Source organism: Microtus ochrogaster, linkage group LG1 (genome assembly GCF_000317375.1).
Source record: "Microtus ochrogaster isolate Prairie Vole_2 linkage group LG1, MicOch1.0, whole genome shotgun sequence".
Classification (NCBI taxonomy): Eukaryota; Metazoa; Chordata; class Mammalia; order Rodentia; family Cricetidae; genus Microtus; species Microtus ochrogaster.
The window spans coordinates 56,058,668-56,081,152 of NC_022027.1; the positions used below are offsets into that span (position 1 = coordinate 56,058,668).

At 42.0% G+C, this 22,485-nt stretch overlaps 1 protein-coding gene across 9 annotated transcripts in view; it reads right to left on the minus strand.

Annotated features, from left to right (window-relative positions):
- Nucleotides 1-22,485, minus strand: part of Znf644 (zinc finger protein 644) — a 67,200-nt gene that overhangs the window by 39,933 nt on the left and 4,782 nt on the right. For all 9 annotated transcript variants that reach the window (XM_005359637.3, XM_026785010.1, XM_026785016.1 and 6 more), the window contains exons 2-3: nt 14,730-14,840; nt 1,732-1,792 (exon numbers count right to left, since the gene is read on the minus strand). In XM_005359637.3, the coding sequence (XP_005359694.1) occupies nt 1,732-1,753 (22 nt within the window). In that variant the 5' untranslated portion in view covers nt 1,754-1,792; nt 14,730-14,840. The remainder of the gene's footprint in view (nt 1-1,731; nt 1,793-14,729; nt 14,841-22,485) is intronic.

The following is a 22,485-nucleotide window of genomic DNA, read 5'->3' on the forward strand; positions in this document are numbered from 1 at the left end:
ACCAAAATAAAACTTTTTTAAAAAAAAGGTACAAACTATAATTTTATGCACATGAAGTTCAAAGTTAAATTTAAACCAGGTTAATGAAATGTAAGGAGGCTTACTCAGCAGAAAGCTATCACACTGAAAAGAATTAAGGAACTTTTGGGAATAATCTAGAGCAGTGGTTCAATGTCAACTACAATACAGTCATCAATTCTGTACTTTAGGTTCACACACCACTGAAGGTTAATTATAACGTGACAAAAGGAAAGTACATATCCGACTTCTGCAGAATTTCAAATACAACAACCCTGTGACACTACAAACATGCAACCAAAAAGAGGGTTCTAACGCACTGCAGACTTAGTGAGCCACCAAGATACTGACAGGACCTTAAAGTACAGTGTAAGCTTCTCTGCGTCAAGACAGTCCACAACTTGACAGATGAGCTGTTCTTTTTCACTCTGTATTTTAAGGCCATGTTTACTGATAATGTGTTTTTATCATTTCCAAAGCTTACAATTTAAAAAGCACTTTTTCACACATCAGACACAAAATAACATCAAAATTAAGTTTTTGAAAAGTCAAGCATCTTTAGATGCCAGTCAGAATGGAGCACATGAGAAAGCCATCCGTGGGGGCCTCAGGAGACAGAGTGCTTGCCACGCAAGTCTGGGCTCGGAGGGCAGGCAGCTGGCCGGCGGGGTGAACCCTCAGGGAAGGACACCTGCTGTAGCCTCTGGCCTCCACACACATGCACATGTGTGACCAAAACATACAGGCTCTCAACATCACAGTAAGAGAGAAGTCATGGCTTACAAATTCTGTTAAAGGAAATAAAAAGCCACAGAAGAGAACTACGTTCTCTAGACCACAGAGAAGACAAAGCAGCCAACACAGCTTGCACTATCTAGTGAAAGATCAGCAACCGTGCTTAGCGCGACACTAATCTGAGTTTCCAACATGGTCCAACAATATTAGGACAATTCCAACAATGTTAGCTTTAGCTAACTAATACTAAATACTAAAGAAAGAAAATTAGGATTGTTTCATGTTGTAGAATATTAGTTTAAATGTGTTACATTCGTTTATGCACGGAATATTTGTTTAATGACACAACGATGTGTTGTATTCTTTAACGTTGCATTTGTCTAACTCTGTAAAGCTGTGTGACTTTGCCTGCCTAAAACACCTGACTGGTCTGATAAAGAGCAGAACGGCCAATATCTAGGCCAAGGATAGGCAGAGCTGTCAGGGAAAGAGAATAAACAGGAGGAGATACCTGTGAAGAAAAGATCGAGGAGTGAAAAAAAGGAGAGGAGGAGACAACGCAGGAGCCAACCTCCCAGCCATACAGCCAACCACAGAGCTAAGAAGTAAAGAAAGATATACAGAATAAAGGTAAAAAAAAAACCCAGAGGCAAAAGGTAGTTAAAGAGAAACAGGGTAAGTTGAATTACAAAAGCTGACTAGAAAAAAGCCAAGCTAAGGCCAGGCATTCATAAGTAAGAACAAGCCTCCGTGTTTTTATTTGGGAGCTGGGTGGTGGCCTCCAAAGCACCAACTATAACATCACCATTTTATAGCTACTTCTTTACTCCTACTAACTGATCAAAACGTTAATACAGCATATTGTAAAATTTTATTAAAACTCGTTAATTCTAGACTTGTAAGCATGCTTTCAAAATATAAACTATTTTTTACTATTCCTACTTTAATATGTGACATTTAATAAAGTGGTCTACTTACCTAAATTTTGGCTTATTAACATCTTGATGCAAGAATAATCTCATCCAAAATTAAATCAATCCTAAAAGAACACATGTAAAAACCATCGTTTAGTTTTGTGATTCATTCAGATAGGACAAACTGTATGCACAATACACTATTTTAAATTAAAAACTATAAACTTATTTTATTCATAAACAACATCTAAGTGTTCAATATCTAAACTAATTAAATGCTCAATAAACTATTAAGTACCTTTCGAGGGGAGCGATAATCTATCCCAGCAAGAAACTTAACATTGTAGGTGGCTGGAGAAACGGCTCAGTGGTTCCAGACACTTGCTGCTCTTACAGGGGCCCAGGCTGTGTTTCCAGCACCAACAGGGCTGCAACAACTGTCTGTGACTCCAGGATTTCTGATGCCCTCTTCTGACCTCTGTGGACACTGCACACACAGTACACACACACATTCAGGAAAAACACTCACACACCTAAAAAAATATTTTAAAGAAATATAACTTGTAGTTTTAAAATTTTTTATGTAACTTGCTTTCATCAATTTTAATAACAGCAATGTTAATTCTGTCTATAATCCTCCAAGATAGGAACATCTGCACTTGGTCAGATCCCTTATATAAAATGGCATGATCTTTGTGTGCGACCTATGTCCATTCTCACATGTAGTCTAGATCACTGTTCCAGTACTTCTGATACAGTGCAAATGCTGTGGACACACGTGTTACACTGACAGTCTGGCAACAAGACAAAGGCAGATCTGGAGACACCTGCACAAACACAATTTCCCCCAACAATTTTAACACAGGGCTTTAAATATTCATTCATTCATTCCATTCATTCATTCATGTTTTTCGAAACAGGGTTTCTCTGAAGCTTTTGGAGTCTGTCCTGGAACTCACTCTGTAGACAAGGCTGGCCTCAAACCCACAGAGAATCGCCTGCCTCTGCCTCCCGCAACACACTCCTGTCCAGACCAAGGAAGCAGCAGGATGTGATCTGCCCCACTGAAAAAAAGGTACTGAGCCACATGGCTAACATAGATCAGAAAAATGGGTTAATCAAGATGTCAGAGTTAGCCAGTGAGGGGCTAGAGCTAATGGGCCAATCAGCTTATAATTTATAGAGATCTCTGTGTGATTTTTCTCTGGGACTAAACAGCTGGGGTACCAGGCAGGACAGAAAACATAAACAAGCTGGCCCTCCATGTAACAAGAAATAACCAAAACTACTCAAAATGAGAGCTGACAGCCTCACCCCAGGGGTGTTAAGGGTGCAATCCATACAGAAAACCTGTGAGCAGAGATCTGACCTGACATTAGTACTAAGCAGGAAATACTGGGTGCCAACTGCTGTGACTCAGGATGCTGGTCTCACAGCGACACTTTCATAGCTCCAGATGCACAGAGTTATGGGAATGATTTCTATACCATGTGGTGCATTCTTACAACCATCCGACTTTGTGTGTGTGTGAGGGGGTGGACAGACTGGATCATCTGAGTAGGTCCTAAAGTACATAAAACTGTGTAAGGAGGCAGGAGAAAATCAGAATACACACAGAAGACGAGAATACACGGCATAGAAATTTGTAAATGCTGGCCTTGACAATAGCCACAAGCAGGGACATCACCAGCAGTCTCATGAAGAGGCAAGAGACGGAAAGTCGCTGAGAACCTTTACAATGAGGAGAGCTGGACCCGTAACAATGACTGCAGACCTCTTCTCCCTCCACATCCCTAGGCACTGAACAACCCTCCACCCATGCACACGCCCATGTGCGTGCGCACACAAACACACTGCACTGAACCCAGGACCTCATGTTCTAACTAGGCACTAACTTACCTCACACTCACGCACTGGGCACCAAGCCCGCCTCATGCTCACGCACTGGGCACCGAGCCCACCGCACGCTCACGCACCGGGCACCGAGCACACCTCACGCTCAAGCACCGGGCACTGAACCCACTGCACACTCACGCAGCGGGCACTGAACTCACCGCATGCTCACACACTGGGCACTGAACTCACAACCTCACGCATACAGCAAGTGTTTTGAGCTAGAGCCCTAGGTGGTGTGAGTTTGGTTGTTTTATTTTTTTTTTCCTCCAGCTTTTCAAACAAGACACTAAGTTCCTTAGGCTGGAGTCAGACTTGCTCAGCCAGTTCTTACACCTTACCATCTTGACCCCAGCCTCCCAGCCTCCAGAGCTGGCATCTATCTTTCCCCAAACGTGACTGTGTGAAGGAAGAGCACTTCAGGAAGCAAAGGGATGACATGGGTGCTGAGGGGGAAGCCACAACCCAGTGGATGAGCTTCCTGACACAAAAGACAGGCCGGCTGTCCCTACAAGGGTGAAAGAGTACCTGAAAGGAAGGCCTCTGTAGGAAAAAAAGCCTGCACATTCGTCATGACCTTCCAGTCTCTGTCACTGTGAACAAATGCGTCTCTGTTGTTTAGAAGACCCACTGTGGAGTATTTTACTACAGTAGTCCAAGTAGATTAATACACATAAAAGGGTACATATGCTTTACAATTACCATACTGTAAACTTGCTTAACTACACATTAAAAATTCTTAAAATATTAAATTCTGCTATATACATGTACCATAATAAAAAATAAAAGGATTCAAACACCATAACACAAATAACTCCTGAATTTTTTTATCTTGTTCTGCTCAAAATCAGAAAACATTTTCCAGATTATCTGTTCATACAAAATAATCACACCAATATATTTTAGAAATACTAAAATTTTTTGTTTTTTAATTAAAAAATAATTGTACATATTACTGCTAGGCAGTTGATATGGGATTCCCCTCTGTATGCTGTGAATACCACTGGATAATAAAGAACTGCTCTGAGCCTACAGCTGAGCAGGGCAGAACAGAGGTAGGCGGGGAAGGCTGGACTGAATGCTGGGAGGAAGGCCGAGCAGAGAGAAGCCATGAAGCCGCTGACAGAGACAGATGCCAGAACTTTAGCCAGTAAGCCATGTGGCAATACAGATTAATAGAAATGGGCTAAATTAATATGTAAGAGTTAGCCAATAAGAGCTAGAGCTAATGGGCCAAGCAGTGATTTAATTCATACAGTTTCTGTGTGATTATTTCAGGGCTGTGCAGCCGGGAACCAACAAACGGCCTCCTCCAACATAAAAGAATCGGCTTCAGCCCACGGCAGGGCAGAATAGTCAGGCTGGAAGGGATGCAGCAAGAGAGGAGGTGGAGCTAGGAAGAAGCCATGCAGCCACTGCAGGAGACAGGTGTTGGAGGCCAAATGGAACTTACAGGTAGGCCACAACCACATGGTGAGACACAGATTAATAGAAATGGGTTAATTTAAGATATAAAGAGCTAGCCAATAAGAAGTGTGAGCTAATAGGCCAAGCAGTGTTTAATAATACAGTTTCTGTGTCGTTATTTCGGGTCTGGGCGGCTGGAAACGAACGAGCAGCCTCAGCCAACAGGTAGTGGTACCTCACACCTTTAAACCCAGGTACAGACACTGGGTCAGAGTTCAAGGCCAGAGTCCTCGATGAAGTGAATTCTAGGATAGCCAGGGTTACACAGAGAAAGCCTGTCTCAAAAAACCAAACAAACAAAAAATTGTGCATATTACTTCAGGGTACACTGTCAGATGATTAAGCTATAATAAGTCAGCACAAACTTAGGTTTTAGTGGTGAAACATTTAAATCTACTCTTAGAACTTTTAAACATACAAGGTGTTGCTATTATTCACTGTGCTGTGTAATACATTGTATTTCTTATTTCAACAAAATGATCAATATTCAATGCTATCACCATCTCATCTATACCCAGCCCAAGGTAAGCCCTATTCTGTGAGTTCAACTTCCCACAACTCCTCATTATGCAAGGTCACATGGTGCTACCCTTTCATTGGCTGAAGCCCTCCACGTTCATCCGCACTGCCCTGGGAAACATGACTTTCTTGCTAGAGGCTGAAGAGCAGTTCACCCCGCATGTATGCACTTCGTACTTAGCCATCTAACTGATGACAGATGACCGGCTTTCAGTTAGATGTCTTTTTGGTTTGGTTTGGTTTGGTTTGGTTTGGTTTTTCGAGATAGGGTTTCTCTGTAGCTTTGGAGCCTGTCCTGGAACTCAATCTGTAAACCAGGCTGGCCTCGAACTCACACAGATCACCTACCGCCCAGCTTCCTCTATGTCTTAACCATGGTGATCAGGACAGCTCTCTGCACTCTGCTTCATTCCTGTGGACATACACCCAACAGTGGGGACACTGGACTGCGCTGATAACCCTGCTCCTGTCCCCTACTCTGTACTCTTCTCCATAAAGGCTCTATTAAATTACATTCCCCACCACAGTCCACAAGCATCCACTTTTCTCTGTACCCTTACAAAAGTCAACAGCCCCTACCTTCAACACTTCCTGTTTTGAAAGGACCTTGTAAGAAAGTCTGATAGACAGTACTTCCAATATCACACTAACTGGATATAGAAGGGGAATTCCAGATGAGCACTAGGAAGGGACATAGGGATGAGGAAGGCAAGAGAGGGAGGTACAGCTCATTCACCTTAGCGGGGTTTGGGGGAGACTAAACTGTCAAATACACCTCCCTAGTGCCTCCTGCACCCCACTGCCCCCTGCATCTCTAATGCCACCTACATCCCGCTGCCCCCGGTACCTCGCTGCCCTACTACATCCTAACCCTGAGAAAACACATTCCAACAGATCTTCTAATGCAGCCAACCAATACTCAAAACTGAAAAGTCATTGAAAACGTCATGAGTATCTACAGAAAATGGCAACCAAATGTGAAGTGCTGCAATGAACAAGAAAGAAATTTGGGGGGGGGGGGGGATTGAGGAAACGAGGGGGGTATCTTTAGTTAATATTATATGACAATATTGCTCCGTAATTATAATAACATCTGGTATGAAAAGGGAAAACATGCTGAGGAAACAAATATATTTTAGAAAATGACATATTTCAGAACAGTAATCAGACATTCAGATCCACACAGCTACAAGTGTCAAGAATTCCAGAGCCTAAAAGCATCTGTCTGACTTTAATACAATGAAACCAAAAGCCAGCAGCAGAGGGAAGCAGGGAATTTACACACCAGTGGGAAGTTAGCGTCTTGCTCTCTCAGAAAATTCTTTGAAGGATACTTTCAGGATAATACCTCGATGTGTAGTCTAAGACCTCAAATGCTACAATTACAGGCATCTGCTGTACCACAGAACCAATGCTCACTCCCAATCAATCAACGCATCAAAACATATCACTGGGAATTTAGAAACCATGCCTCAACGAACTAGAAAAGAACTAAGCTAAAACAAATTAGAAAAACGGGAATGATAAATATTAAGACATAAGTATTAAAAAGATCCACAAAACTGAGAACCAAAAGAAGACCACTGGAAACAGAAATGAAGAGTATCCTGCAAAGGAAGTCATGTCAGGGATCAGAAGGGAACACTAGGAACCACAATGGCCAACAAATGAGAAAACCCAGAATTGAATAGATACTTAAAAACATCATCACTTTGATGAGAGCAGTTAACAAAACTTGCTGCTTTTCCAGAGGACCAAAGTTCAGTTCCTGGCACCCAGTCTGGGTGACTCAAAACCACCTGTGACTCCAGCTCCAGGGGACACAATGCCCTCTTCTGGACTCTGCGGGCACCTATACCCAAAAATGCACACGTGCACACACACAGAATATATGTGCATAATTAAAAATAAACCTCTGTGTGCCACAAGACAAGTAAAACCTCTGAATAATTCGTAACTAATAAAGGAGATTAAATGCTATTATGGTTGAATCTGAACTGTCTCCCAAATGCTTGAGGCTGTGGTCCAGCAGTGATGCTGTTTTCAAAGGCTGTGGGAACATTATTACGTGGAGCCTGACTGGCAGGAGTAGTAGCTCACGTGAGGTGGGCCTTTGAAAACTACAGGCCTCAAGTTCCTGCCACGAACTGGGTGGGCTAAACCTCTAAAGTCATTGGGCCATCATATTCTTGTCAAGTACTTTAGTCCAGAGACACGAATAACACAGATGCAGCCATTAAAAGTTTTCAACTAGAGATAGCTTAGTGAGTCAAAGCACTGAACACTCTTGCAGAGGACCCAGGTTCAACTCCCAGCACACACAGTAGCTCACACTGTCTACCTCCAGTCCAGGGGATCTGACATACTCTCTTCTGGCCTCCACGATATACACATATACATGCAGGCAAAATATCTAAACTTATTAATAATTTTTTAAGTCTCTAAATTTTTTTCGAACTAAGAAAAGCCCAAGACCAGATACCTCCTCTGGAAAATTCTACCAAACACTCAAGAGTCAAATTCTCCCAAAGAACTGAATACTTCAAACTCTTTCTATGAGGTCAATTATCTTGAAACTGAATCAAGACAAAGGCACAAGAAGAAAACTAATCTAGTATCTCTAATGAAGGATGTAAATAACGAGTAAGTATTACCAAAACAAATCCAACAGTATAATAAAGAACTACGTACTGCAACAAGTGAGTCATAGCCTGGACAGCACACAAAGCTCAACACAAGAGCAACTACTGTAATCGACAGTAATGGGGGAAGGGTCAGAACTTCATCTCAGTTGATGTACAAGACCCACACAACCAAACTCAGCACTACTTTATTATAGAACTAAACATAGAAACCACTTCAACCTGATAAAAACTACACAACTAAGGGGTATCCACCTCTAGACACCACTGTCATCGACAAACACCCTAGCCTTCACAGCTGTCCTGGACACTTGCTGCCCACTGACCTCAGACTGGAATGCTCACACATGTGCTAAGTCTACAGTAAACACAGGAGTAAAGACTGAGTGTTCTCTTAAGTCCGGAAACAAGACAGTGCTCCCTTTTCTTACCACTTCCATCCACTGCATCACCAGAAATGTGTGCGTAGAAATTTGACAGGTAATAAAAGTGCACTTTTATTCAGAAAGAAACAGGAAAATGATCTTTGCCTATGGATGATAGGTTGATCCTACATGAAGAATACTCTACAGAATTCAAAATAAAATCCTATGGCTGCTAACTGACAAACTGAGCAACTTAGCAGAAAACAAAGTCAACACATTAAAAACACTTGCTATTCATATACACAAAAAATAAAAAAACTGAGGAAACAATTTTATCTGTAATAGCATTAAAAATTATTTAGGAGTTAACAAAAAGATATTGTACTATGAAAATAAGAAAGGATTAGCGACATTAAAGACATAAATGAACACATGGCTAAAATGGCAAAGTCAGCTAACGCACAGTTTTGTAGAAAAGGAAACAGCCACTTGAATTGTCAAGACAATTGTCAACAAGACTTGACACTTCCTGATTTCAGAACATACTAAAAATCAGTATAATCAACAGAATGTTATGACTTACTGACAAACCCATGAAAACCAAAGGAACAAAACAACCCAGAAAGAAACCCTGCATAAGGTTAAATGGTTTTTCATAATGGGACCAAGAATATAGAGTGGGGAAAACATCTCTTCAAGAAAAGATCTTGGTAAAGCCCAATATCCACACACAAAACAAAAGACAATTCATACCACAAACAAAAATTAACTAAAAATGGACTAAAAATCAGGACATAAAATGTAAAAACATGAAACTCCTAGAAGAACACTAGAGAAAAAGTTCCAGGTTGTTGGCCGAATAGGGCTTCATCACTGCAGAGCTTCTGCACCCGGCTGGGCATAAGATGTCATGAGAGAACACGGAGCAACTCTCTAACTACAACAAATAACAACGGCCTAACTCTTTCAAGGGCTAAGGACTTGAAAAATCAATTCTCTAAAATCAAACAGAACATGAGCCTATGAAAAGATGATCAATATCACTTATTACAGAGAATTAGAGGTCAAACCCATGTTGAGTGTTACCCCAATCAGAAGGATGGTCACTATAAAGATAAACAGAGAGCAGCACTGTGGGGACACAGAGCAGCAGGGACCACTGCTGCACTGTCAGCAACAGAAAAAGGTGTGGCCATTCTGGCCAACAAAAGCAGTACCTCAAAAAACTTAATAAAATTAGCATATGGCTAGCAAATGCATTTGCATGTCCATATCTAGAGCAGTATCCACAGTACTCATACCATGGAAGCAACTCAGCTATCCACTAATGGAGAAATGAACAAAGAGTGTATTACATATAGTGAAATACTATAGAGTATATAACAACATGGACAAAACTTGAGGGCATTATTCTAACTGAAACTAGTACAAAAGTTAATACAATATAATTCTCCTCCCATGAAATATCTAGTCAAGGGGGCTGGAGAGATGGCTCAGTGGTTAACAGCATTGCCTGCTCTTCCAAAGGTCCTGAGTTCAATTCCCAGCAACCACATGGTGGCTCACAACCATCTGTAATGAGGTCTGGTGCCCTCTTCTGGCCTGCAGACATACACAGACAGAATATTATATGCATAATAAATAAATAAAATATATTAAAAAAAGAAATATCTAGTCAAAACCACAGTAAAGAAAAATGGTTATCAAAATCCAAATGGAGAATGGACATAAAAAACAAGAACTTAATGGGCACGGAGTTTCAGTTTTCTAGTATTAAAAGTTCAAGAGATCTGCTTTATAAGGTAACCGATCCTAGTGAACTTCAACCATGAGAACATTTAGGATGGATTTGCCTTGCTGTTGTGTGTTCCTGGAGCCAGAGAGATGGCTCTGTAGTTAAGAGTGCTTGTTCTTGCAGAGGACTCAGGTTTGAGCTCCAGAATCAACATGGTGGCTCACAACCACCTGTAAATCCAGTTCCATAGGATTCAATACCTTCTTCTGGTCTCCTTGGACACCAAACACGTACATGGTGCACAGACAGACACTCAGGCAAAACACTGATACACACAGAATAAGTCTTAAAAAAAATTAATATGTTGCATTTCCCTAATGCAAAAACACACACACACACACACACAAGGGAAAGAATACATATAATGGCCTAGGTGGAGTAACAGAGATGAACTTTATTCTTCTGCAAGAATAGCCTAAAAACCAAATATATTCAAATGCAGCACAACCGTCTTCAGGGTGAGCATAAAAGGGAAATAAATGAAGCAACAATCTAATGCCTGAGGAAAAGACATACCCCATCACACAAAAGACTGAGCAGCGAGCCCTAAACACATAACCAGCAACTTCAAGGCAAAGTGCACAGGAACTGCAAAGAGACAGAACACCTACCTGGAAGTGTCTAGCCATAAGTTATGCAACCCTACACAGAAACCAGTCAAAACTACATCATCCCGAAGGGTGATAAAGAAGACTGCCCCTGACTCAACAAGAATCAGAGATCATGCCCATGCTGTTCAGACAGAGCAGAAAACACCACCGACTAGCTAACCACCAGGACAGAAAGGGTCCTGACTCAGAAGAGAAAGAAAGCAATGCTGAAGGGCAGGCTGTGTAAAAATAGGGAAAAGTGGGAGGGTGCTAGAGAACGGAAGAGTTTCAAAGAATTACAGGCACAAACTTTGAGGGCACTCAGCTGGCACTGGGTACTCAGTCACCAAGAGATTCAACCGTAGAGCAGGATGTGGCATTGCATGTAAGACACCTGAACAGCACATGTTCCAGAAACTTACAAGGGCTTATCACGAAGACCACAAGTAAGTGTGTGCTTTGTCGCCTGTTTCTACACTTTCAACAGAACAGGCAGGAGATTTGGAGTGTCCTTTATTTCACCCGAATGACTGAATATATGAGGATATACAGCACCCTTTGTCACTAGCTGCAATAAGACACCACTACACAACTTTAAAACCAATCATACTGAGTGCTGGTGACATGCATGTCTGAATCTCAGTTTGCTGTGTGAAAAACTCCATGCAAAAAAATTCTCATTTCATTTAATATAACTGCAGGGTATGCAAACTATCCCATACTGACAATGCAATCCATCATTTCCAGGACAGAAGGAACGGACAATAGGAAAGGATCACAGCCATGGGATATAAAAGTAATCCCTGAAAGTAATGGGCATGCTCATTTGCATGACATAAGGACAAGTTCATGTGTCTACAGTTACCGAATCTGTCCACACTTTACGTTTAAACATGAGACTTGACAGCTATTTGTCCATAACTTAAAATAGCCACAACATGCCAATTTGATTTTAGGAAAAAAAGATTCCAATTTCAAATTACAAATGTTATAATGGCAATAAATTTTCAAAAATAATGCAATTGACAACAAAGATGAAGTACAAATGAATTACCAACATCTATACAACTGGTAACTCAATATATAAACAATGCTTCCAAAATCTCATAGCGTATTTTTATGAAACAAACAGCAGAACCACAATACTATTAAATGGACAGTGCAGTTTCTGTTAAAGTAATAAACAACCTGTTTCTAGAGGCTGACTCAAATCACAATTCAGGAGCTAGAGAAATGGTTTGCCAACTAAGAAGACAAGACTGGCTACCCCAAAGGCTCTGGAAAATGACCTGAGCATGCCCTCTTTGAGGACTAGAAGGCACCATGCAAGCTTCCAAGGCGTGGGGGGGAAGGGGGGTACCCAACAGTCCTACACAGCTATGATGCCTACAAACTATATCAACAACCAGCAGGGTACCAGAACCCTAAGGGAACAGTAAAGGTGCACATACTTTGGCGGTGACCATCAACTCTCCAATAGGACTGAAGACACATTCAACAAGAGGGGAATTATGCTTTGTAGTGTTGGAAACCTGGCTAATCACCCTCACAGTTATGGAAGACAAACTATAACCACTAATTTATTAGGCACCATAATACTAACTACTTTCTAAATATTTGTCCTTACACCTACAGGTAAGGGTAGTCCTCAACCCCTCATCAGGGAACTTCTCTTTCTAACAGATAGAGACCTGTAGCAGGAGCTGCGGGCTGCGTTCCTGCCACCCAGCTCCTGGCCGCCAAGTATGTCCACAGACAACACACAAGTCCTCTCTCTGTAGCCGGCCCTCCTGCCTCAAACAGTCAAAGTTTGCCCTGGCAGGATGGCCCAGAAAGCCGGAATTTTAAAACAACTCAGCTTTTTTCCTGCTACTGCTGAAAACAAACAAGCATTCAGTCGGCTTTTATCAACATCATTTAAGTGTTTCGTAGCAGGACCTCTTAAGAGCTGCAGGGTTTTGGAGCTAAAGCTGAGTCAGGAAGCCTCTTAGATGAGAGCACTTGCTTGCCTCTAGCAAGCAGAGTAGACCCGAGAAATTGTTGCTACCAAGAAAACATGCTTTACTCTATTCTTTCCCAAGCTTTCTCAGGCTTTCTGTGGATCCAGTTATCCACGTCTGGGCCATCCTGCCAGGGCAAACTGTTACGTTAACATGACCTCTGTACAAGGATGACATGCACATTTGTGAGACTTTCCTACTAACAACTGCCCAAACTGACTCAAGATATGAGAAATCTTAGCAGACCTTCCAGAAAGGAGTTAGCGTCACTCCTCACACTTCCTAACTCTTCCAGCATGAGACTCACCATTCCAGAGCACACAGCCATTGAAGAAATTCAACTACCCTACAAATACAGGTCGCAAAGCTTCTACAAACAGCTCTAGTCCAACATTCTGAAATCTAGAACCTCTAAATCCAAAACTTTGGGGGAGTCTGATGCTCTTGGTAAATTCCACTTAAATATTCAAAACAAACAAGCAAACAAACAAAACCCTCTGAAATCTGAAAAACTTCTGGTTCCAGAGGCTTGACAGAGGCTCAGCAGATGGGAACACTTGCTGCTCTTCCAGAAAACCCAAGTTCAACTCCCAACATCTACACTGTGTGACTCATAAGCATCTCTAATTCCAGCTCTAGAAGTATCAAAGGTCACACACACACACACACACACACACACACACACACACACACACACTTAAAAATAAGACTTGAAATAATTTAAGTTCTGGTTGGAAGCATTACGGCTTTTGGTTTTACCTGATGACCACCTCCTGCCCCAAATCCAACTGGTTACTCTCCAAACCCTTGTATTCTTGGTTCTCCCTCTACAGTCTCTGGAGTTTACCCCAGCATCTTTTGTGCAGCACACGCCTTTCAGGAACTCCCTAGAGCATCTGAAGGAGACTCTAAGCAGTTCTGGGACTTTACGGCTGCTCGCACACGTGACAAGGTGCTGGAGTGCAAACAAGTCACACACAGCAGCAGTTTTCCTTCAAAACTGTGAAAGCATCATCTCGCCATCAATTGTTCCCAATGTTGATTCACAACCTTTTCATCAACACTGATCACCTTCCCTTATCCCTGGTGTCTAGAACTGCAACACGGACGTTTCCAAACACTACGCTGAGCATTCTCTAAGTGGTATGTGTGTTTTCCTCAGGATTGAACCCAGAGCCTCGGACATGCTAGGCAAGTGCTCTATCATCAAGCTACAGTCCAGCTCCTGACCCCTCCATCCTCCCCTTCCCCATCTTCAATTTCCGAGACATTGTCTTGCTACACCACCCAGGCTGAACTTGAGCCCAGGCAAGTCTCAAACTGGCAATCCTGCTTCAGTCACACTAGAGCACAGGTGTGCACCTCTGCCAGGCTTCTCTTTTTACGTAAAATTCAACTGGGGTTCGACCACTAACTTCTTCCATGCATTCTCTAGTCTAACTATCTTTCCTATGCTGAGCCTCCACACATGATCTGATTCGGTTTTCTCTACGTTACATCCCTGACCACCCAACTTTCTATTAAGACTCTGAACTAACTTTTCTACTAAATGTTCAGGGCTCTGGACTTCCCACCCTATGACTTCTATTCTAACTCCTAAGCTCTCCCTTGTTCTCTGCAGATTTCAAAGGCCCCTGATAGCCTTTCCTGCAGCACCGTTCCTTTCTCCTCCAGCAGTTTCTGTTATTCTCAGCATCTGGGGGTCCTCAGGCCTAGGATCAGGTATTTAAAGTCAAGTAGGGATTGTCTGTGGGCAGGTGCCACTAGAATAAACCAATCTGAGTCGTTTACCTGGGTCTTCTTCTGTTATCAACTGAGCTTTTGTTTTTCCTTTCTCACACCAGCTTGCTGTAAAGGGATGAATTTTCCAATCTTGCTTCTGGGAACAGGATCCTGACAGAACTGAGGAGAGAACAGGCTGGTGTTGGTTTCTAGTTCAAAATGCAGTTATCCTCCCTGAGTTTAGGTCCGTACCCTTACCCTGAGCTCTGCCTAGTTATCCTCATCTACACAGACCTACCAGTTCTAAGAAAAGAAAATTGGAGGTAAAAGATCCCAAATGCTGCTTGCTTTACAGGTTTTTACAAGTTTCTTTCAAAGGGACCTGCAGCCACCAACTCAGGACCAGGCACAGGCCCCTCACTGGGTGAGTAGTCGCTGCTTGTCGCCAGGCTTTTTACCTCATGGCCACTCTCCTGCTCCTCTGAAGTCCCAGAGGGATGTTGACAGCGGGCGGCCGTTTAGCCCACGATGCTCACATAAAGGTTGATCATCTTTCCTTTTTCTGCTCTAAATCTGAGCAAAGCACAGCAGTGAAGTCTCAGTGGTTACTCTGGTTTCTTGTGACTTAACATCAAGTTTTACTGCACACTATAGCTAAACATGACCTAGAGGATTTTTCTTGTATAAAATTGAAACCCCTTTTGAGGCCAATATATAACCTTTTAAAAAGGATTTATATGCAAGATCAATATGTGCTCTTAACCCATGAGTCATCTCTCCGGCCTCCAATATACTTATAAAAACATTTTTTAATAAAAAGAATCACAGGAATTTGAGAAAATAAGTACTCTATTGGAAATATTAGGAATAACCTATCACATAAAGCACTGCCATTCAACTCTAACCAGTCTTTAGTTGGTATCTGACTTATAAAATTCTAAAAGGTGAGTTAAGATCCAAGGCTAGTGTTACCAGCTTCTTGAGGAAGCTAACTATTTGCATCTCGAAGCTATTTGTCAGTCACACAAATTTAAGCCTAACGTTGTGTTTAGTACACCGAGCTTTTTAATGAAACAATCCTTTCTTCAACTGTTTTGGCACACAAGTATCACTCACTTTAGTGTTTTTGTTTTTGTTTTGTTTTTTGTTTTTTTTTTTTTTTGGTTTTTCGAGACAGGGTTTCTCTGTGGTTTTGGAGCCTGTCCTGGAACTAGCTCTTGTAGACCAGGCTGGTCTCGAACTCACAGAGATCCGCCTGCGTCTGCCTCCCGAGTGCTGGGATTAAAGGCGTGCGCCACCACCGCCCGGCCTCACTTTAGTGGTTTTTTTTTTTTTTAACATTTTTTGTTTTCATCGTTTGTTATCACTGTCTAAAAACACAGCAAGGCCAGGCAGAGTGGAGCAGCCAAGCAGAGTGGAGCGGCCTTCAATTCCAGCTTCGGGGGCGGGCGAGTGGATCTGAGTTTGCAGCCAGGCCGGCCTGGTTTTTATAGAGTAAACCCAAAGAGCAAAACAAAACCCAGCAAATGTTTAATGAAGATGAGCAGAAATCAATACTGAGTAAGTTTCCAGGTAACTACAATCCAAAGGAAAACTAGCAAGTCAAAGTCAGGTTTGGAAAGCAAGGCAAGCTAAAGGCAGCCCGACAATTCCCTACCAGGCGGGTCTACAGTTTCTAACTCTGCAGCACTGCTACCCTAAGGGCATCACACCCTTCTCCACCTTCTAGCTCTCCTGTGTGGAAGGCTAGACGGGAACCTTCACAGCAATCAGCTCAGGGCCCTGGTGTCGGCCAGAGACAGCACCCCACACTACAGGAGCCCTTTCTGTGGTCTCCGCTTCTCGCCATCCTATCTACATCAACTCCCAGGCCCTACTTGACAGCAAAGGAAACATTTTTTTGCTTTAGCTGATTTGAGGGATGATCAGCAACCAAGATAAGAGTCAAATGTAACTATTCTCCCAAGTTTCCAAAAACTCTGAGCTGTGAGCTAATATTAACTATCAGAATGGCTAAAACGTAAATTTCACACTAACTTAAAACTGTAAAATTCCATATGCCCCAAATGTTGTTTAATTCTCTAAAAAGCAGGAAATAATTAAATTTTATTTCTGCTGTAATTTTCATGTTTTTCCCAATTCCACTTCAAGAATGGCCTACACATTACATACTGTGTCACCAAACACAATTACATCCAATTAAGGGGCCTTAGACATTCTAGTAAAGATAAATCATATAAACTATAAAAACATGAAAGCCAGGGAATTGAGTCTTTAGGTGTATCCCCCTCATGTTGAGCACAAACTCTCTCTCGAAGGCGGAGCTCCTGTCTGCCAAGCAGGAGGGCCTGCTTTCTTCCCTACTTCAGGAGAGTGTCTATAAGTGTCCCAAGTTTTTAAAACAAGTACCTATTTAATAACAGAAACCCACAGTCCAGATAATTAACTTAATTACTGCCTGGTTTTCTATCAGTTCTTACACTATGACTAATATGCACTGTTTTCATTCCAATTCAGCACTGCCCTCAGTGAACTCAAATGTCATCCAGCATCCATCCGTTCCATCACAGCATAACTTTCTTGGGTTTCAGTGGTTTTTGTTTTGGATTTTGAGAAAGGGCTCTCCATGGCCTTGACTGTTCTGGAATTCACTATGCAGGTCTGGCTGACCGCCAATGTTCTTACAACAAACTTAACAATAACTCAAATCACCAAGTTTCTCATGGAAAAAGACTCATGTGTCATAAGATCTGTAACTTGCATGTAAACTTTACCAACTAAATTGTTGGATAGCAGGAAACAGTAACATCGTTCCACTGTGTGTGGTATATGTGAGTGTGTGTGCTCGCGTGTTTATCCAGTGAGGTGTGCCTCACTGGAGGCTGGAGATGTCCTGGAGCTGGCCAACTCGTGAAGGACCTCCAAAGACCAACCTGTCCCCTCCACATCCCCACCCCACCCTACTCTTACCAGACCAAGTGCCCACACTTGTACACCCACCAGCCATTTCTCAGCACCATGTGCCCTTCTATTGGGCTCTGTACAACACGGGCAGCGGTCTCAATAGTCCGTGTCATCAGTTTCTCTTTCTGGATGTGGCCCAGCACCCTTTAAGCCCAGCCCTTGGGAAGCAGAGGCAGGCAGATCTCTGTGAGTGTGTCATACTGTCCTCCACCAAGCAGACAAGCTCTGCCTGACTCAGGTCAGTCACTGCCCCAAACACACCATAGCTACATTTTTTCCTACCTTTTTCATGGAATTCTGGCGAATCAATGATCAGTGAAACTTTTACTTCAAATTTCCAAGGCAAACTTCAGATCCTTCCAGTTCTTACGATCTTAAGTTTATTTGAGCTTCCTTTACTTTAAAATTGATTAATCAAGGATAATACTGGCATCCTATAATTCCCACCAGTGTGGTTTTCTTTTAACATCAATTTCTCCCTGATAAGTCTATTTATATCTATCTATAGCATTTCTTCAAAATTTAGGTAACCACTGTTTTTACGAAGCAGCTCCCTGACCAGCCCAGTGTGCACTCCAGTGGCCTCCAAGTCACCGGCTCTTTGGAGCGTTCCTACGGATGCTGAGACATTAAGCCAACCGTACAACCAGCCCAGGTAAAGCAGGTGAAGGGCAACTGTGGTGTGCATTGTCTTCTCATTTTGTTAATTACTTCAAGGTTTTTAACAATTAGTTATTGAAAGAAGTTGTTGGATTTACTCTAGAGAAAAATTACCTTTAGCCTGGACTTCCACCCTGCTTAAATTTTTGAAAAGTATAAGCATAGACTGCAAATTCCACTTGATGTAAAAAATATATATATAATACACACACGTAAAATAACTTACTGTATCACTCCAGATTCAAAACCACGTGGTAGCAGATGTCACCTGTAAACTGCACCACTTCTACTGACACTGTCACTTTCAGCTCTACCATGTTTACAGGTGTGCTCTGCGTTTAGCCGGCCTGCTATCTTCATTATGTTGTTGAGCCTCCTGCCTGCCTGTCAAGGTCGGCTGCTCAGACCCACGCACAGTTCATGGTGTGACACACTGGAGCTCTAAAGCAGTGGCCAGACTGGAAAATGCAACACACCACATACTGCAGTGAAAAACATTTGTTTGTGATATTTTTTAAATAAAGTTTCAAAAGGTTAAAAAAAAAAGACATAAGTGATGCATGCAAACAACAAAATGTTTCTAAAAACGAAAGCAAATTCAGTTATCAAACTCAGCACCATAAACATGTCCAAGTTTACAAAGAAGTGAGTTCCAAAAACTTAAATAACATTCTATTACTTTGTGAATTCCTAAATCCAGTTTTTTTATAAAGTCTTAACATTTAAGTCTTTTTTCAATGACTAATCTGCCCAATTGTGCACTTCACCTGTCCTACTGACCTAAGACAATCCTGCAGATACAACTGCTATCTCAAGACAGCATATCCCATATTAAACACTTATTTAAAACAAAATACAATATTTTTCACATGGAATACAAGTTTTTATTTATTAGCTCAAACATTATCTAAATGTTAATAAAATCTTTTCATGGCAATTTTTACAGAACATGCAAAACATATCCATTCTTCAAAACTAGATATAATAAAGTGTAAGCTACATTATTTCTTTACTATACACCTTTACAACTCTAAGCCCTTAAGTTTCACGGAAAAAGAAACTCTCCGATTTAACATTATACAAAAAGGCTTCCACTGCTTAGCAGTAATGCCTAACAGTGATGAAATTACTGGTTCCAACAGAAGGAGAAAAATTCAAACATTCTAAGTAAAAATCATGATCAGCAAATACATTTCTCCGTTTCTTCTTTCTGTGGAGATGAGGGGCGGGGAGGAGGGTTGAGGCAGGCTCTAACACAGCCCAGGCTGACCTCATTAACCTTGTAGCCAGAAGATGACCTTCAACTCTCCCAAGTGCTAGCCAGCATTCCCATTGCAATTCTCAGTAGATAAAGCCTCCCCTGTAGGTTTTAACCATTCAGAATCTTCCGGTAAGGTAACACTCTAGTTACTCATAGGTTAACAAATGCCAGAATCTTTTAACTTAAAAGGTGGATGCTGAACTGTAAAAACAAGTATGAGTTATTACTACCTCCACAATAACAGTACGACATCCTCAAATACCTCGTTAAGCAGCCTGAAAAACCTGAACATTAACCTAGAAGCTACTAGTAAGTCTCCAAAAGGCATCTGTGTAAGGGGACAATCCCATACTTCTTGGCTATATGCATAAGAATACTATACTGAAAGCAGACAGCTGTTCTCTGTGGAGTCATTCAAATCTCTACATTCTAAAACTTCCAGATCCTAACACTAACCACTACACAGCTGCTATCAGTAAAAACCAAGGAGCTGCTCTCCAGTCTGGGCACAACTCACCGCATCAACTCCCATCCCATCTGACTCCTCCAAACTCATGCAAGGGCAGAAACAGAATCACTCGCTCCTCCCACCCCTGGAAAGAACATGTATGCCATCACCAAGACCAGAAACAAAACTAACCCAGCACTGATACATCTGACAGGGAATCACTACAAAGCACCTTTTTCAGGGCAGAAACCGCTCTGCACTACTTCTTGAAAGACGGGGTTCCATTGTGTAGCTCAGTCAGCCTTGAACCCAGAGATCTGCCTGCCCATAGAGCAGTGCTCAAACTGGGGTGGGGGCTTAAAGACTGTATTTGTGTGTGTTCAGTGTATGCACAAGCACATGTGAGTGCAGTGCCCAGAGTCCAGAGGAGGGCACCTGAGTTACAGGCAGGTGTGAACCTCCTGGTCCTCTGGAAGAGCAGCCAGTGCTCCTAACCATCGTGCCGCCTCCTCAGCCCCAAATATGTTCATTTTCATGATCTAGATTCTAGCGAAAAGGACCTGTGTACATTATTTGGCACTGGATAGACTTGCGGTATTTCCATGTGTTTAAGCTTTGCCTAAATAAAACATTTAAAAACAAGTCACTATTAGCTAAATCTAAAATCCATTCCTCAGTTTCCAGTCTTCCTGACCAATCACCATATACTGCAAATCAAACAATAATATCCCAACATGGGAAATCTCAAAAGGTCCACAAAACTTCAGTATTTTCCCAGCATTTTTCTTACTATGCATAGTATTAATTTTCCTAAATATCAGTTCACTGTTCATAAAGTACTAACAGATTATGCACACACACTCCACCATATAGTTATCGGTCTGTGTTTCTACCTCTCTCAACCCAACCCCCAATTCCAATCCATCAGTTGGGTTCAATGTATAGCTGCTTCAATTTCCATCAATTTTTAAAGGAATATTCTTCTCACACGTTCCTTTTTCTCAAGCATTCTCTAGTTAAATACTTTCTCCAGCACCCTAAAAAGGACGTTCCCTACGTGCACTGTCCAGTACAGTAACTGTGTCTACTCTGAACTCAAGTGTGCTTTATGTCTACAGTAGCGTGGGATTTTACAGATTTGTTATAGATAGCAAATGTAAGCACTTCAGTTATATTCACACATGAAAATAGCATTTTGGATATGCTAAGCTGAACTATATTTAGATTTTTGACCTATTTCTTCTTTCAGTATGGCTACAATTTTAAACTGAGCCTTGCAGCTCAACCCAAATGTCTGCTGTGCAGCGCTGACCTCCACAACCACTAGAAATGATGGACAAGTCAATTCTTCTGTGTCTCTCTCCTCTCTAGCTAGCATCAAGATGCACCCGAGCTCAACGCAGATCTGTTCACTATAAAGCTGTAACTCTGAGGTGCTTCCTTATATATAAAACGGGACATACGGCTCATTAGCATTACAAAACACACAATAGACAATTTAACTTTATTTTAACTATAACTGTGTTAGTACTAGGATCAAGTCAGAAATGATGATGCAAGCCTGTATTCCCAGCACTTGGGAGGTGGCAGGAAGATCAAGATCACCTTCAGCTATATAATGAATTAGGAGCCAGCACGGACTACATGAGACCCTGTCTCAAAAAAAAAAAAAAGGATGGGGACTTTCCCTTACTTTTTATATTGCTGAAAACAACTCTTAAACATAAATGAAACAGTATTTCATGTCAACATACTTCCTTATGTGAAATAAAAATTTCACCAGCCTGTACAATTTTGTTTAAGAATTTGTGTTTGTGATGAGGAAAGAACAGAATATCAAGGGGGAAGTTACCATTACATCAAACACATGCATGTGGGCACACAGGACGAAAGGAAAACAGGCAAAGGAAATGCTCCATGTGGAGAAATTAAAAAGCCCCAATGAAAAGATCCCAATTCCTGGGATCAGAAGGGGTGAATCTGCACATGTATATGGAGCCAGAGGTCAGTATCTCTCACTGAACCTGAGCTCCAGGGTTATAAATCTTTACCAGCCCAGGACTGGGGTTGACTCGTGGGCTCAGGCCTCGGCTGGCTTTACACGCATACTGACAGTCTAACTTGGGGTCCCCACGCTTGCACAGCAGGCAGCAACTGAGCCATCTGTCTAGCTCCCCTCACTGTTACCTAGGATATATACATTACACTCAAGCACAGAGAACCAATCCACCTTCTCTCCTCTCAAGACCGCAGTGAACCAGGCCGTCAGCACTGAGAAGCACTTCTCCCAAGTACATCTGCTCACCCACTTCCAGGTACAACAATGGAGCGCAGTGAACGGCACACTTTTGTGCCTGCTCCAACATTCTTTAACTCTCAGTTTTAGATAGAGCCTAAGACGGGGCACTTACAGAAACAATTCTAAAGCCAGCACAGGAGAAAAGCTGATTTACTGTCGGAAGACTAAACCATGACAATAACCACTGTTTATT